The 14,603-nt window shown below is 37.8% G+C and overlaps 1 protein-coding gene across 1 annotated transcript in view; it reads right to left on the reverse strand.

Moving 5' to 3' along the window:
* The window catches only part of LOC130706941 (putative 8-amino-7-oxononanoate synthase), a 194,929-nt gene that overhangs the window by 177,944 nt on the left and 2,382 nt on the right, over positions 1 to 14,603 (reverse strand). Inside the window, exon 2 of the mRNA XM_057539613.1 lies at positions 755 to 884. Coding sequence (XP_057395596.1) covers positions 755 to 884 — 130 coding nt within the window. The remainder of the gene's footprint in view (positions 1 to 754; positions 885 to 14,603) is intronic.

A 14,603-nucleotide genomic window follows, 5' to 3' on the forward strand; every position in this document is an offset into this window, starting at 1 on the left:
GGTTCCTGCTGCAGAACCACAGACCACAGAACTACCTTCTCTGTTCATGTTGTCAGGGGCAAATAAATGCTAATTCTAACAGTGATGCTTTGAACACGTTTCCTCTGTTCCACTCTCTATCAGAACAACAAGGAGCAAGTTCCACCTGCCTAATTCCCTCCCTGTCCCAAGGGACTACACAGGTGCTTGAGAAGAAGTGTAAATAGGTTGCAACGTAGAAGGAAACCATGCTTGAGGCAGCTGCTTCCCACAGGGAGCAGCTGCTCAGAGATCTGGGATGAGGTTGGGGTAGGGAGAAAGAGTCTTCACTTTGTTCATAAATTCATTAATTAAGATCTGCCGCCATGGTTTCTTCTGGTGAATCGATACATGATTTATTCTGATATGAATAAGCCTATTTTGAATTCACTAGATACATCTTGTTAATGCCCTAATGAGTTCTGTTGTTACTTCTGTAGAGTTGAGTGTACATCCCTCCACCCCCAAAATGCATGCTGTTTTTCTCTCTCCCTTTTAGAAAGCTGCCTAGATAACCTTCCCCCACATTTGCCATATATAATTATGGCAATGATGAGGCAATTACTATCAGGCTTGACTCTCTAATCTGAGGTACATTTAATAAGCAGAAACACCCTTATTTAATGTCCACATGTGATCCACAGGCAAGTTTTCATGACAAATTACCATTTCATTTATAATTTAGCTGGTTAGAAAGTACAAAAGAACTGTGTAATTTTCTTCAAAAGAATCATACCTTTTGATCTTCAATCTCTTGTTCTTTCAATAGTCGCTGCAGGTCATCCATATCATTATGGTTAAATAGCTTAATGTCACTACGTGATGCCTGTAATCCCTTCTGAATAGCAAAGCAGGCAGCTTTATCTCTGCAAGGAAGAAAGACCCACCAAATTGGGGTTTAAAGGGTCTTGTCAACATTCTCAGAAAAGGAATGCTTGCTTTTGTAAGCTGACCAACATCCACTTGTTAAACTGAACATGGCAAATAAATAAAACATGTTTGAACATTAATATATTATCGTTTGCACTTCACTCTGCAAACCTTTCCACATAACTACCATACTGATTCTGTTCCACGAAGCAAACTCTTGCCATATTTTGACCTCTGAGAAATCAGCATGCATCTTACTATACAGATGGCATATTAGTTTATTCAAAGTACTTTTCTCTTTCTGAAAAATAAATGAAATATTGGTGCATCTCACCATCAGTGGCATCTCTGATTTGACTGGCCACCACTCTGCCATTACTTTGCCATCAAAAGGAATACTGGGTTACTGACTCCACATAACCCAGGGGAGAACTCTGAGTCATGCAGATTAATCTTCAGTAAGATCTCCTAAATTGAGTTAATGGGGGGCAGGATATATTTCTTAAATTAAGTGTATTATTTAAAAGTACATGCAACACTTCTGCTTCTGAGAAAATAGACATATTTTCCCTATTTTTCTCACTGGGTATAACCAAAAATCCTGGACATCATGTATAAGACAAACATAAGATGATGCTGAAAAATGGAGAGAAAAGGCAGACCAGCGAGGGATCTGAGAAATGACATGAAACAAGTTCCTGGATTTTCCTAACTTGGAACTGATGCAGCTGGCAAACTGGAAATGCCAACAGGTGAGACAGAAAAGCTCTGACAAAAGTCTGCTCTCTGTAGCCAAAGGGACAGGAAAGGGGGCAGCCCAGCAAAGGTCTCTACTGCAGCCAAACCACAGAAAAACCTGGGCCTGTCCCCTCCACACTAGCAAAGGCTGAGAGGGGGACCCAGACTCTAGCCTTCACGACGCCATAACAAGGCTCCCCAATACCCCTGTGGGAGCTGTCAGAGAAGGGAGCCAGAACTTGTATCTCCGTTGGGTAGTAACAAGTGGCTCCCACTGTGGTGTTAGTGAAGACCATGTGGAGAGACCTAACTTCCAATCTCCTGCAGGGAGAGACACTCTCCCCTGCCTATGCTTAGGCTGTGTTAGGGGAGGCTCAGACAAGAGTAGGACTCTCACCAACAACAAGAAGAAATGAAAATAACCCCACCTCAGTGTCAGTGGAGGCCCCGTGGGGACCCTGGACTTGTACTTCCACCTGACAGTAATGAGGCAGCAGTGCCCCCCTGCCCTTGTTGGAAGACTGTCAGAGAAAGCCAATTCAAACAGAAAGTTTAAATAAAGCATAAACTATAACAGCATAATATGAAACTGTTCATGTTTCACTTGTCATACCAATAACCAGAAAATATCAAACAATGAAAAAAAAAGAAAAAAAACAATTAACAAATGCCAGTACTAAGATGACAGAGTTGTCAGGATGATCTGATAATGACTTTAAAACAGTCATGATAAAAATGTTTCATGAGGGTGAACCAAGATGGCGGAGTAGAAGGACGTGCTCTCACTCCCTCTTGCGAGAGCACCAGAATCACAACTGGCTGCTGGACAATCATTGACAGGAAGACCCTGGACTTCACCAAGGAGGATACCCCACGTCCAAGGACAGAGGAGAAGCCACAGTGAGACGGTAGGAGGGGCGCAATCAGAGTAAAATCAAATCCCATAACTGCTGGGTGGGTGACTCACAGACTGGCGAACACTTATACCACAGAAGTCCACCCACTGGAGTGAAGGTTCTGAGCCCCACGTCAGGCTTCCCAACCTGGGGGTCCGGCAACGGGAGGAGGAATTCCTAGAGAATCAGACTTTGAAATCTAGTGGGAATTGATTGCAGGACTGTGACAGGACTGGGGGAAACAGAGACCCCACTCTTGGAGGGCACACACAAAGTAATGTGTGCATCGGGACCCAGGGGAAGGAGCAGTGACCCTGGGGGAGACTGAACCAGACGTACCTGCTGGTGTTGGGGGGGTCTCCTGCAGGGGCAAGTGGTGGCTCTGTTTCACCGTGGGGATAAGGACACTGGCAGCAGAGGTCCTGGGAAGTTCTCCTTGGCGTGAGCCCTCCCAGAGTCTGCCATTAACCCCACCAAAGAGCACGGGTAGGCTCCAGTGTTGGGTTGCCTCAGGCAAAACAACCAACAGGGAGGGAACCCAGCCCCACCCATCAACAGTCAAGTGGATTAAGGTTTTACTGAGCTCTGACTGCCACACCAACAGGGAGGGAACCCAGCCCCACCCATCAACAGTCAAGTGGATTAAGGTTTTACTGAGCTCTGACTGCCACACCAACAGGGAGGGAACCCAGCCCCACCCATCAACAGTCAAGTGGATTAAGGTTTTACTGAGCTCTGACCGCCACAGCAACAGTCAGCTCTACCCACCACCATAGCCTCCCATCAAGCCTCTTAGATAGCCTCAACCACCAGAGGGCAGACAACAGAAGCAAGAAAAACTACAAACCTGCAGCCTGTGGACCAAAAACCACAGTTACAGAAAGACAGAGAAGATGAAAAGTCAGAGGGCTATGTACCAGATGAAGGAACAAGAAAAAACCCCAGAAAAACAACTAAATGAAGTGGAGATAGGCAACCTTCCAGAAAAAGAATTCAGAATAATGATAGTGAAGATGATCCAGGACCTCGGAATAAGAATGGAGGCAAAGATTGAGAAGATGCAAGAAATGATTAACAAAGACCTAGAAGAATTAAAGAACAAACAAACACAGATGACCAATACAATAACTGAAATGAAAAATACACTAGAAGGAATCAATAGCAGAATAACTGAGGCAGAAGAACGGATAAGTGACCTGGAAGACAGAATGGTGGAATTCACTGCTGTGGAACAGACTAAAGAAAAAAGAATGAAAAGAAATGAAGACAGCCTAAGAGACCTCTGCGACAACATTAAACGCAACAACATTCGCATTATAGGGGTCCCAGAAGGAGAAGAGAGAGAGAAAGGACCAGAGAAAATATTTGAAGAGATTATAGTCAAAAACTTCCCTAACATGGGAAAGGAAATAGCCACCCAAGTCCAGGAAGCGCAGAGAGTCCCATACAGAATAAACCCAAGGAGAAACACGCCGAGACACATAGTAATCAAAGTGGCAAAAATTAAAGACAAAGAAAAAGTACTGAAAGCAGCAAGGGAAAAACGACAAATAACATACAAGGGAACTCCCATAAGGTTAACAGCTGATTTCTCAGCAGAAACTCTGCAAGCCAGAAGGGAGTGGCATGATATACTTAAAGTGATGAAAGGGAAGAACCTACAACCAAGATTACTCTACCCAGCAAGGATCTCATTTAGATTTGATGGAGAAATCAAAAGCTTTACAGACAAGCAAAAGCTAAGAGAATTCAGCACCACCAAACCAGCTCTACAACAAATGCTAAAGGAACTTCTCTAAGTGGGAAACACAAGAGAAGAAAAGGACCTACAAAAACAAACCCAAAACAATTAAGAAAATGGTCACAGGAACATACATATCGATAATTACCTTAAACGTGAATGGATTAAATGCCCCAACCAAAAGACATAGACTGGCTGAATGGATACAAAAACAAGACCCATATATATGCTGTCTACAAGAGACCCACTTCAGACCTAGGGACACATACAGACTGAAAGTGAGGGGATGGAAAAAGATATTCCATGCAAATGGAAATCAAAAGAAAGCTGGAGTAGCTATACTCATATCAGATAAAATAGACTTTAAAATAAAGAATGTTACAAGAGACAAGGAAGGACACTACATAATGATCCAGGGATCAATCCAAGAGGAAGATATAACAATTATAAATATATATGCACCCAACATAGGAGCACCTCAATACATAAGGCAACTGCTAACAGCTATAAAAGAGGAAATCGACAGTAACACAATAATAGTGGGGGACTTTAACACCTCACTTACACCAATGGACAGATCATCCAAAATGAAAATAAATAAGGAAACACAAGCTTTAAATGACACAATAGACCAGATAGATTTAATTGATATATATAGGATATTCCATCCAAAAACGGCAGATTACACGTTCTTCTCAAGTGCACACGGAACATTCTCCAGGATAGATCACTCTTGGGTCACAAATCAAGCCTAAGTAAATTTAAGAAAATTGAAATCATATCAAGCATCTTTTCTGACCACAACGCTATGAGATTAGAAATGAATTACAGGGAAAAAAACATAAAAAAGACAAACACATGGAGGCTAAACAATACGTTACTAAATAACCAAGAGATCACTGAAGAAATCAAACAGGAAATAAAAAAATACCTAGAGACAAATGACAATGAAAACACGACGACCCAAAACCTATGGGATGCAGCAAAAGCGGTTCTAAGAGGGAAGTTTATAGCTATACAAGCCTACCTAAAGAAACAAGAAAAATCTCAAGTAAACAATCTAACCTTACACCTAAAGAAACTAGAGAAAGAAGAACAAACAAAACCCAAAGTTAGCAGAAGGAAAGAAATCATAAAGATCAGAGCAGAAATAAATGAAATAGAAACAAAGAAAACAATAGCAAAGATCAATAAAACTAAAAGTTGGTTCTTTGAGAAGATAAACAAAATTGATAAGCCATTAGCCAGACTCATCAAGAAAAAGAGGGAGAGGACTCAAATCAATAAAATCAGAAATGAAAAAGGAGAAGTTACAACAGACACCGCAGAAATACAAAACATCCTACGAGACTACTACAAGCAACTTTATGCCAATAAAATGGACAACCTGGAAGAAATGGACAAATTCTTAGAAAGGTATAACCTTCCAAGACTGAACCAGGAAGAAACAGAAAATATGAACAGACCAATCACAAGTAATGAAATTGAAACTGTGATTAAAAATCTTCCAACAAACAAAAGTCCAGGACCAGATGGCTTCACAGGTGAATTCTATCAAACATTTAGAGAAGAGCTAACACCCATCCTTCTCAAACTCTTCCAAAAATTGCAGAGGAAGGAACTCTCCCAAACTCATTCTATGAGGCCACCATCACCCTGATACCAAAACCAGACAAAGACACTACCAAAAAAGAAAATTACAGACCAATATCACTGATGAATATAGATGCAAAAATCCTCAACAAAATACTAGCAAACAGAATCCAACAACACATTAAAAGGATCATACACCACGATCAAGTGGGATTTATCCCAGGGATGCAAGGATTCTTCAATATACGCAAATCAATCAATGTGATACACCATATTAACAAATTGAAGAATAAAAAACATATGATCATCTCAATAGATGCAGAAAAAGCTTTTGACAAAAGTCAACACCCATTTATGATAAAAACTCTCCAGAAAGTGGGCATAGAGGGAACCTACCTCAACATAATAAAGGCCATATATGACAAACCCACAGCAAACATCATTCTCAATGGTGAAAAACTGAAAGCATTTCCTCTAAGATCAGGAAAGAGACAAGGATGTCCACTCTCACCACTATTATTCAACATAGTTCTGGAAGTCCTACCCACGGCAATCAGAGAAGAAAAAGAAATAAAAGGAATACAAATTGGAAAAGAAGAAGTAAAACTGTCACTGTTTGCGGATGACATGATACTATACATAGAGAATCCTAAAACTGCCACCAGAAAACTGCTAGAGCTAATGAATGAATATGGTAAAGTTGCAGGATACAAAATTAATGCACAGAAATCTCTTGCATTCCTATACACTAATGATGAAAAATCTGAAAGAGAAATTATGGAAACACTCCCATTTACCATTGCAACAAAAAGAATAAAATACCTAGGAATAAACCTACCTAAGGAGACAAAAGACCTGTATGCAGAAAACTATAAGACACTGATGAAAGAAATTAAAGATGATACCAACAGATGGAGAGATATACCATGGTCTTGGATTGGAAGAATCAACATTGTGAAAATGAGTATACTACCCAAAGCAATCTACAGATTCAATGCAATCCCTATCAAATTACCAATGGCATTTTTTACAGAGCTAGAACAAATCATCTTAAAATTTGTATGGAGACACAAAAGACCCCGAATAGCCAAAGCAGTCTTGAGGCAAAAAAATGGAGCTGGAGGAATCAGACTCCCTGACTTCAGACTATACTACAAAGCTACAGTAATCAAGACAATATGGTACTGGCACAAAAACAGAAACATAGATCAATGGAACAAGATAGAAAGCCCAGAGATTAACCCACACACCTATGGTCAACTAATCTATGACAAAGGAGGCAAGGATATACAATGGAGCAAAGACAATCTCTTCAATAAGTGGTGCTGGGAAGACTGGACAGCTACATGTAAAAGAATGAAATTAGAACACTCCCTAACACCATACACAAAAAGAAACTCAAAATGGATTAGAGACCTATATGTAAAACCGGACACTATAAAACTCTTAGAGAAAAACACAGGAAGAACACTCTTTGACATAAATCACAGCAAGATCTTTTTTGATCCATCTCCTAGAGTAATGGAAATAAAAACAAAAATAAACAAGTGGGACCTAATGAAACTTCAAAGCTTTTGCACAGCAAAGGAAACCACAAACAAGACGAAAAGACAACCCTCAGAATGGGAGAAAATATTTGCAAATGAATCAACGGACAAAGGATTAATCTCTAAAATATATAAACAGCTCATGCAGCTCAATATCAAAGAAACAAACACCCCAATCCAAAAATGGGCAGAAGACCTAAATAGACATTTCTCCAAAGAAGACATACAGACGGCCACGAAGCACATGAAAAGATGCTCAACATCACTAATTATTAGAGAAATGCAAATCAAAACTACAATGAGGTATCACCTCACTCCTGTTAGAATGGGCATCATCAGAAAATCTACAAACAACAAATGCTGGAGAGGGTGTGGAGAAAAGGGAACCCTCTTGCACTGTTGGTGGGAATGTAAATTGATACAGCCACTATGGAGAACAATAGGGAGGTTCCTTAAAAAACTAAAAATAGAATTACCATATGACCCAGCAATCCCACTACTGGGCATATACCCAGAGAAAACCGTAATTCAAACAGACACATGCACCCGAATGTTCACTGCAGCACTATTTACAATAGCCAGGTCATGGAAGCAACCTAAATGCCCATCAACAGACGAATGGATAAAGAAGTTGTGGTACATATATACAATGGAATATTACTCAGCCATAAAAAGGAACGAAATTGAGTCATTTGTTGAGACGTGGATGGATCTAGAGACTGTCATACAGAGTGAAGTAAGTCAGAAAGAGAAAAACAAATATCGTATATTAATGCATGTATGTGGAACCTAGAAAAATGGTACAGATGAGCCAGTTTGCAGGGCAGAAGTTGAGACACAGATGTAGAGAATGGACATATGGACACCAAGGGGGGAAAACTGCGGTGAGGTGGGATGCTGGTGTGCTGAATTGGGCGATTGGGATTGACATGTATACACTGATGTGTATAAAACTGATGCCTAATAAGAACCTGCAGTATAAAAAAACAAACAAAACAACTAATACTAAACTTTCATTGGGTTATTTGTATGGAAATATGTTAATATAAATGTTTCAGACATTACATGAAATTTCTAAAAATCTTATATTTGTATTTGTATGGAAATATGTATGGAAATATGTTAATATAAATGTTTCAGACATTACATGAAATTTCTAAAAATCTTATATTTGTATTTGTATGGAAATATGTATGGAAATATGTTAATATAAATGTTTCAGACATTACAGGAAACTTCTCAAAATCTTATATGTTCTGGTATAATGTTATAATAATTCTAGTTATTACTTTAAAATGTATATCTCAGAAATAACTAATTTTCTTGTCAACTGCATTATTATGAACTTTCATCAAATCTTTAACCATGGTCATTTTTAAGTCTTTTGTCATTTACAGACAGTTCTGGGTGTACTCTGATGAATTTGCAAATATGTTCCTATAAAAGGGTTTCATCTTCAAGAAATTCATGGAAAAGGCTCTGACAAGTACAGGTTTCTGGTAACTGACTGTACTGCTGAACTGAATGAATAAGCATTTTCAGAACTCTAAGGAAAAACTGATGAACTCATAAAAGTGCTAAAAAAAGATCAAGATGAAAAAAAAATTAATTACATGGGACTGAGTGAACTGATGAGGATGAGTATAATTTTTGTGACTTTCTGTCTGTCTGAATTAAAAAAAAAAAATCCCACAAGGACTCAGAGGCAAAGAATATACAAATCAATTTTCACTGCAAAGTAAAGGAGCTGTTACAGTGGAGGATTACGGGACTGAATGTCAATATTATGACATAGTATGAGTGTGTTTCATGTTTGGTAATTGCAATCATTGTTGATTTTGTTGTGGTCATCCATGTACAATGCTTGGTGTCAGTCTATTTATCTCTTGTAAAAATAAAATAGAGTGTGAAAAAAAAATGTTTCATGAGTAATTATGAACATGCTTGAAACAAATGAAAAAACAGGAAGCTGCAGCAGAGAAAAAGAAGATACAAAGAAAAGTCCTGTGGGGATATTAGAACTAAAAAGCAAAATAGTCAAAAGAAAAAGCATAGTGGATGAATTCAGCAGCAGAATGGAGAGAGGAAAGAATCAGTGAGCTGAAAGATGTAACAGTAGAAATCAAGTCAATGTAAATCGCAGAGAGAAAGTAGACTAGAAAGAAAAGAACAGTCTCAGGGACCTGTGAGACTACAGTAAAATATGCAACATTCAAGTCTGTAGAGTTCTAAAGAACAGAATGAGGGTGGGACTAAAAAGGTACTTAAAGAAATAATGGCTGAAAACCTATAGATTAAAGAAGAGGCGTAAAACTATAGATTAAAGAAGCTGAGCAAAATTCTTGCAGGTAAACCCAAACAAATAAATGCCAAAACAATTACAGTCAAACTTCTGAAAACGAATGACAAAGAAAAAAATCTTGAAATCAGCACAAGAAAAATGACACCTTACATGTAAGAGAAAAGCAATTTGAGTGACAGTAGATTTCTCATCAGAAACCACGAACACCAGAAAAAAGTGTCCCAATGTATTTCAAATGCTGAAAAAAAAAGACCTGGCAACCAAGAATCCAAAACTAGCAAAAATATCCTTTAGGAATGAGGGGGAGAAGACATTCTCAGTTGAAAAAAAAACTAAGAGACTCTGTTCCAAGCTGACTTCCCCTAAAGGAATGGCTAGAGAAAGCTCTCCACATAGAAAAAATAAATAAATAAAAGAATCTTAGATTATCAGGAAGGAAGAAAGAATACTGTAAAAAGTATGAAGAAACACACTAGGCTCTTCTTCCCCTCTTGAGTTTTCTAAGTCATTGCGGATGGTTAAAGTAAAAATTATAACACTATCTGATGTGGTTCTCAAAGTGTTTACAGGAAATACTTAAAACAACTGTATTATAAATAAGGAGAGTAAGGGGATGTAAAGGAAGATAAAGGATTCTATAACTGAACTGGTAAAATAACACCAGTAGAATGTGATAACTTATGCGTACATACAACATCATACTTACAGCAATGACTAAAAAACTATACAAAGGGAAACACTTGAAAACAAATAAATAAAATAAATAAGATAAATAAAAATGGAACTCCAAAACTCATTCAATTAACCCTGAGAAAGGCAGGAAAAAGAAAAAAGAAAACAAAAAACAGAGAGAACAAATAAGAAACAAAAAATAAAAATTGGGAGATTAAGATCCCATATATCAATAATTACATTAAATGTAAATGGCTAAAATATACAATTTAAAGACAGAGTGGCAGAGTGGATTAAACATGCTGCCTATAAGAAATTCACTTCAAATGTAATGAGATGGGTAGTAAGGGAATGTGTGTGTGTAGGGCGCACTGAGGGCGCACATGAGCACACACATGTAGTTATATGTATATATATATAGTTATATGCTATATATATGTATGTATGTTATATACAATAATATAGGTAGTAAGGGTATACATATATATTACATACAATAAACATATGCAAACATTCAAAAGGGAAAGCAGAGTGCCTATGTTAATATCTGATAAAGTAAACTTTGGAACAAAGAAAATTACCAGAGACAGAGAAGGATGTTATATAATGATAAAAAGACTCAATTAACCAGGAAAACTTATCCTAAATGTGCACCAAATAACAGAGCTACAAAAGATAAGACACAAAAACTGATAAAAGTGAAAGAAGGAACTGACAAATTACAACAACTGACAGAACTACCAAACAGAAAATCAGCAAGGATATAGAAGAACTCAATAACAGCATCAACTAGGAAGATCTAATTGTCGTTTATAGAACACTCCATTCAGCAGAATATTTTTTTTTCTATTTAATGATAATGACAAAAAAAAATTTCTCTCAAAAGGTAAATAAAGTTTCATATGTAAATTGCTTTTTGTCTCACTAAAACTTTTATATAAGTATACCTTAGGAAGTTGACATGCAAAACTAGCGCTCTCTCTTACTGGATTAAAGGATAGAAGTGGCAAATGAACAATTTGTATGTTTTTTTCTGGTTTTTAATTTGCATATCAGTGACTTTTAAAAAATAATGATCAGTGTAACATTTGATCATTGAATACTATTATATGAAAAACAGAAATGTATAAAGAAGGAAATTAATCACATGTGTCCTATCATGGAGTGATACCTTCTCACTGGTGTCCTCACGTGGCCTTTTCTCTGTATTTGCCAGAATATTCTTTTTTAAGTGACTATGGAACATATTCCAAGATAGACCACATCATGAGCCATAAAACAAACTGTAACAAATTAAAAATTTCCAAATGCTTGGAAACTAAACAACACACTTCTACATAACTCATGGGTCAAAGAGAAATAAAACACAAAAATGAACTAAACGAAAATGAAAATAAACGCATCAAAATTTGTGGAACACAACTATAGCAGTGATGACAGGGAAATTCATAGCACTAATACATTAGAAATGAGGAAAAGTCTCAAATCAGTAATTGAAGTTCTCACCTCAAGAACCTAGAAAGAGCAAACTAAACTGCAAATGAGCAGAAGGCAGGAAATAATACCAGAAATCAGTAGAAATGAAAACAAAAATACAACGTAGAAAAATCTATGAAACAAGGAGCTGATTCTTTGAAAAGATCAATAAAATTGACAAATCTCTAGCAAAAATGACAAAAAAGAGAGCAGACAGAAATTACCAGTTAGGAAGGAAACAGGGATCTGCAGACATTAGAAGGATAGTACGGGAATATCACAAACAATGCTACACATACAAATTTGACGATTTAGAAGAAATGGACCAACTCCTTGAAAAACACAAACTACTTCAACTCACTCAATATTTGAATAGCCTTACAAGTACTAAGGAAATTAAATTCATAGTAAAAATACTTCCAAAAAAAAAAAAATCTCGAGGTCCAGCTGTTTTTACTGGAGAACTCTACCAAACATTTAAAGAATTAACAACAGTTTTATACAGTTTCTCCAGAAAATAAAAGAGGGAACACTTTCAAATTGACTTTATGAAGTATTACCCTGATGCCAAGACCAAAGCCTAAAAACAGTAAGTATGGTAGCATCAGGGAAATATAGACTAAAACTACAATGAGATATCTGTACACACCTATGAGAATGGCTAAAAAAAAAAAAAAAAAAAAAAAAGGCGACAACACCAAATGCTCCTGAGGATGTTGGAGAAACTAGATCACTTATACACTGTTCATGGAAATGTAAAATAATACAGCCACTCTGGAAAAGTTTGGCAATTTCTTAAAAAACTTAACGCACAATACTTTATGACCAGCAACTGCATTCCTTGGCATATACCTCAAAGAAATGAAAACTTATGTTCACAGAAAAAGCTATACATGAATATTTACAGCACCTTTATTTGTAATAGCCCCAAACTAGAAACAACTCTGATATCCTTAATAGGTGAATGGTTCAACAAACTGTGGTGTATCCATACCATGGAATATGACTCAGCAATCAAAAGGCACAAACTCTTGATTCACATAACAACCCTGGAGAATCTCCAAATAATTAATGCTGAATGAGAAAAGCCAATCCTCAAATGTTTTACCTACTGTATGACTCACATTTGTACATTTTTTTTTTTAATCTATTTATTTATTTTTGGCTGTGTTGGGTCTTTGTTGCTGTGCACGGTATTTCTCTAGTTGGCGGCGAGCGGGGGCTACTCTTCATTGCGGTGCGCAGGCTTCTCATTGCGGTGGCTTCTCTTGTTGCAGAGCACAGGCTCTAGGCATGCGGGCTTCAGTAGTTGTGGCTCGCGGGCTATAGAGCGCAGGCTCAGTAGTTGTGGCGCACGGGCTTAGTTGCTCCGTGGCATGTGGGATCTTCCCGGACCAGGGCTCGAACCCGTGTCCCCTGCATTGGCAGGCGGATTCACAACCACTGCGCCAACAGGGAAGTCCCTGTACAACAATCTTGAAATCATGAAATTACAGAAATGGAGAACAGATTAGTGGTTGCCAGGGGCTAAAGAGTGGGTAGGGTAGAAGGGATATGGGTGTGGCAACAAGAGGGATTATCTTGACTTTATCAATGTCAACATCCCACTTTTCAAACTGTATTACAGTTTTGCAAGAGGTGACCATTGGGGAAGACTGGGTAAAGGGCACATAAAATCTCTGTATTATTTCTTCCAAGTGTATGTGAATCCACAATTATCTCAATATAAAACATTTCATTAGAAAAGGGTACACAAAGTAATATACAGACAGAGTGACAAGGAAAGACTTAGGTATATAAACAACCATTGTTCTGAGACCTACTGGCAAAGCATTATCACTGTTTACTAGAAAAGAAAGAAAATAAAACATCGAACATATTGTCTATGCCTAATGAATTTATCAAAAACAATTTGTCAAATAATTTACTAAACACCATTTTTACCTCTAGTGTTCCTACTTTCAAATGAATTTCAGGTGGAATATTTAAAATTATGTATAAGGGAATAATTAAGTTGTCTAATGACTCATTAGAAACTGAAGTTCTAAGACACCAGGCATAAGATTTGAAAGTGAGTTTAGACTAGGTTTCCTAGCAGTGAAAACCAAAAGGACAATATAGTATTTATTATCTGACAAAGGAAGCATACAAGTTCAACTGTAACTGTAAACTTCTTCTGGACTTTAAACTCAAAAAGGAATTTATGGTGGGGGCTTGTATAAAGCGATATTGGCTGACACTGTGTTGTAGTTGTCTGCAACTATGCTTTATTAAAAACCTAGAATCACTGTTTAAATCACTGGCTCTCAAATTTGTGATGAGTCTTTATTATTACTGATTTTTTAAACTATGTGCAAGAAATTAATAGAAACATTCATTTTCATGGTCACATTGGGAAACAATTCTACTCAGGCCCAGGCCATGTGCTGGAGTGCTCCCAGGTAACTGTCACAGGGCTGTGGGGAAGAATGGGACACAAGCGTGCTGAAAACCCCCAGGAAGAGCCAGCCCTGCAGCGTGTGCTTGAGCTTGTTGCACTACAGGTGCTCCGACAGTGAGTGAGAAGCAGCAGGATGGTACAGGGACTGAGGTGAGCCGGGCTCTGAAGTCCAGTCACTTGGACCCCTCTTTTGCGCTCCAGCCTCCATTCATTCTCTTACTGAAGGTATTTACTGAGCACCACTAAATGGCACATGCTATCCTAGGCAACGGGCTGGTATGAACTGTTGAAAGTGGTGTAAAAGAGTACA

This window comes from Balaenoptera acutorostrata, unplaced genomic scaffold (genome assembly GCF_949987535.1).
Source record: "Balaenoptera acutorostrata unplaced genomic scaffold, mBalAcu1.1 scaffold_396, whole genome shotgun sequence".
Classification (NCBI taxonomy): domain Eukaryota; kingdom Metazoa; phylum Chordata; class Mammalia; order Artiodactyla; family Balaenopteridae; genus Balaenoptera; species Balaenoptera acutorostrata.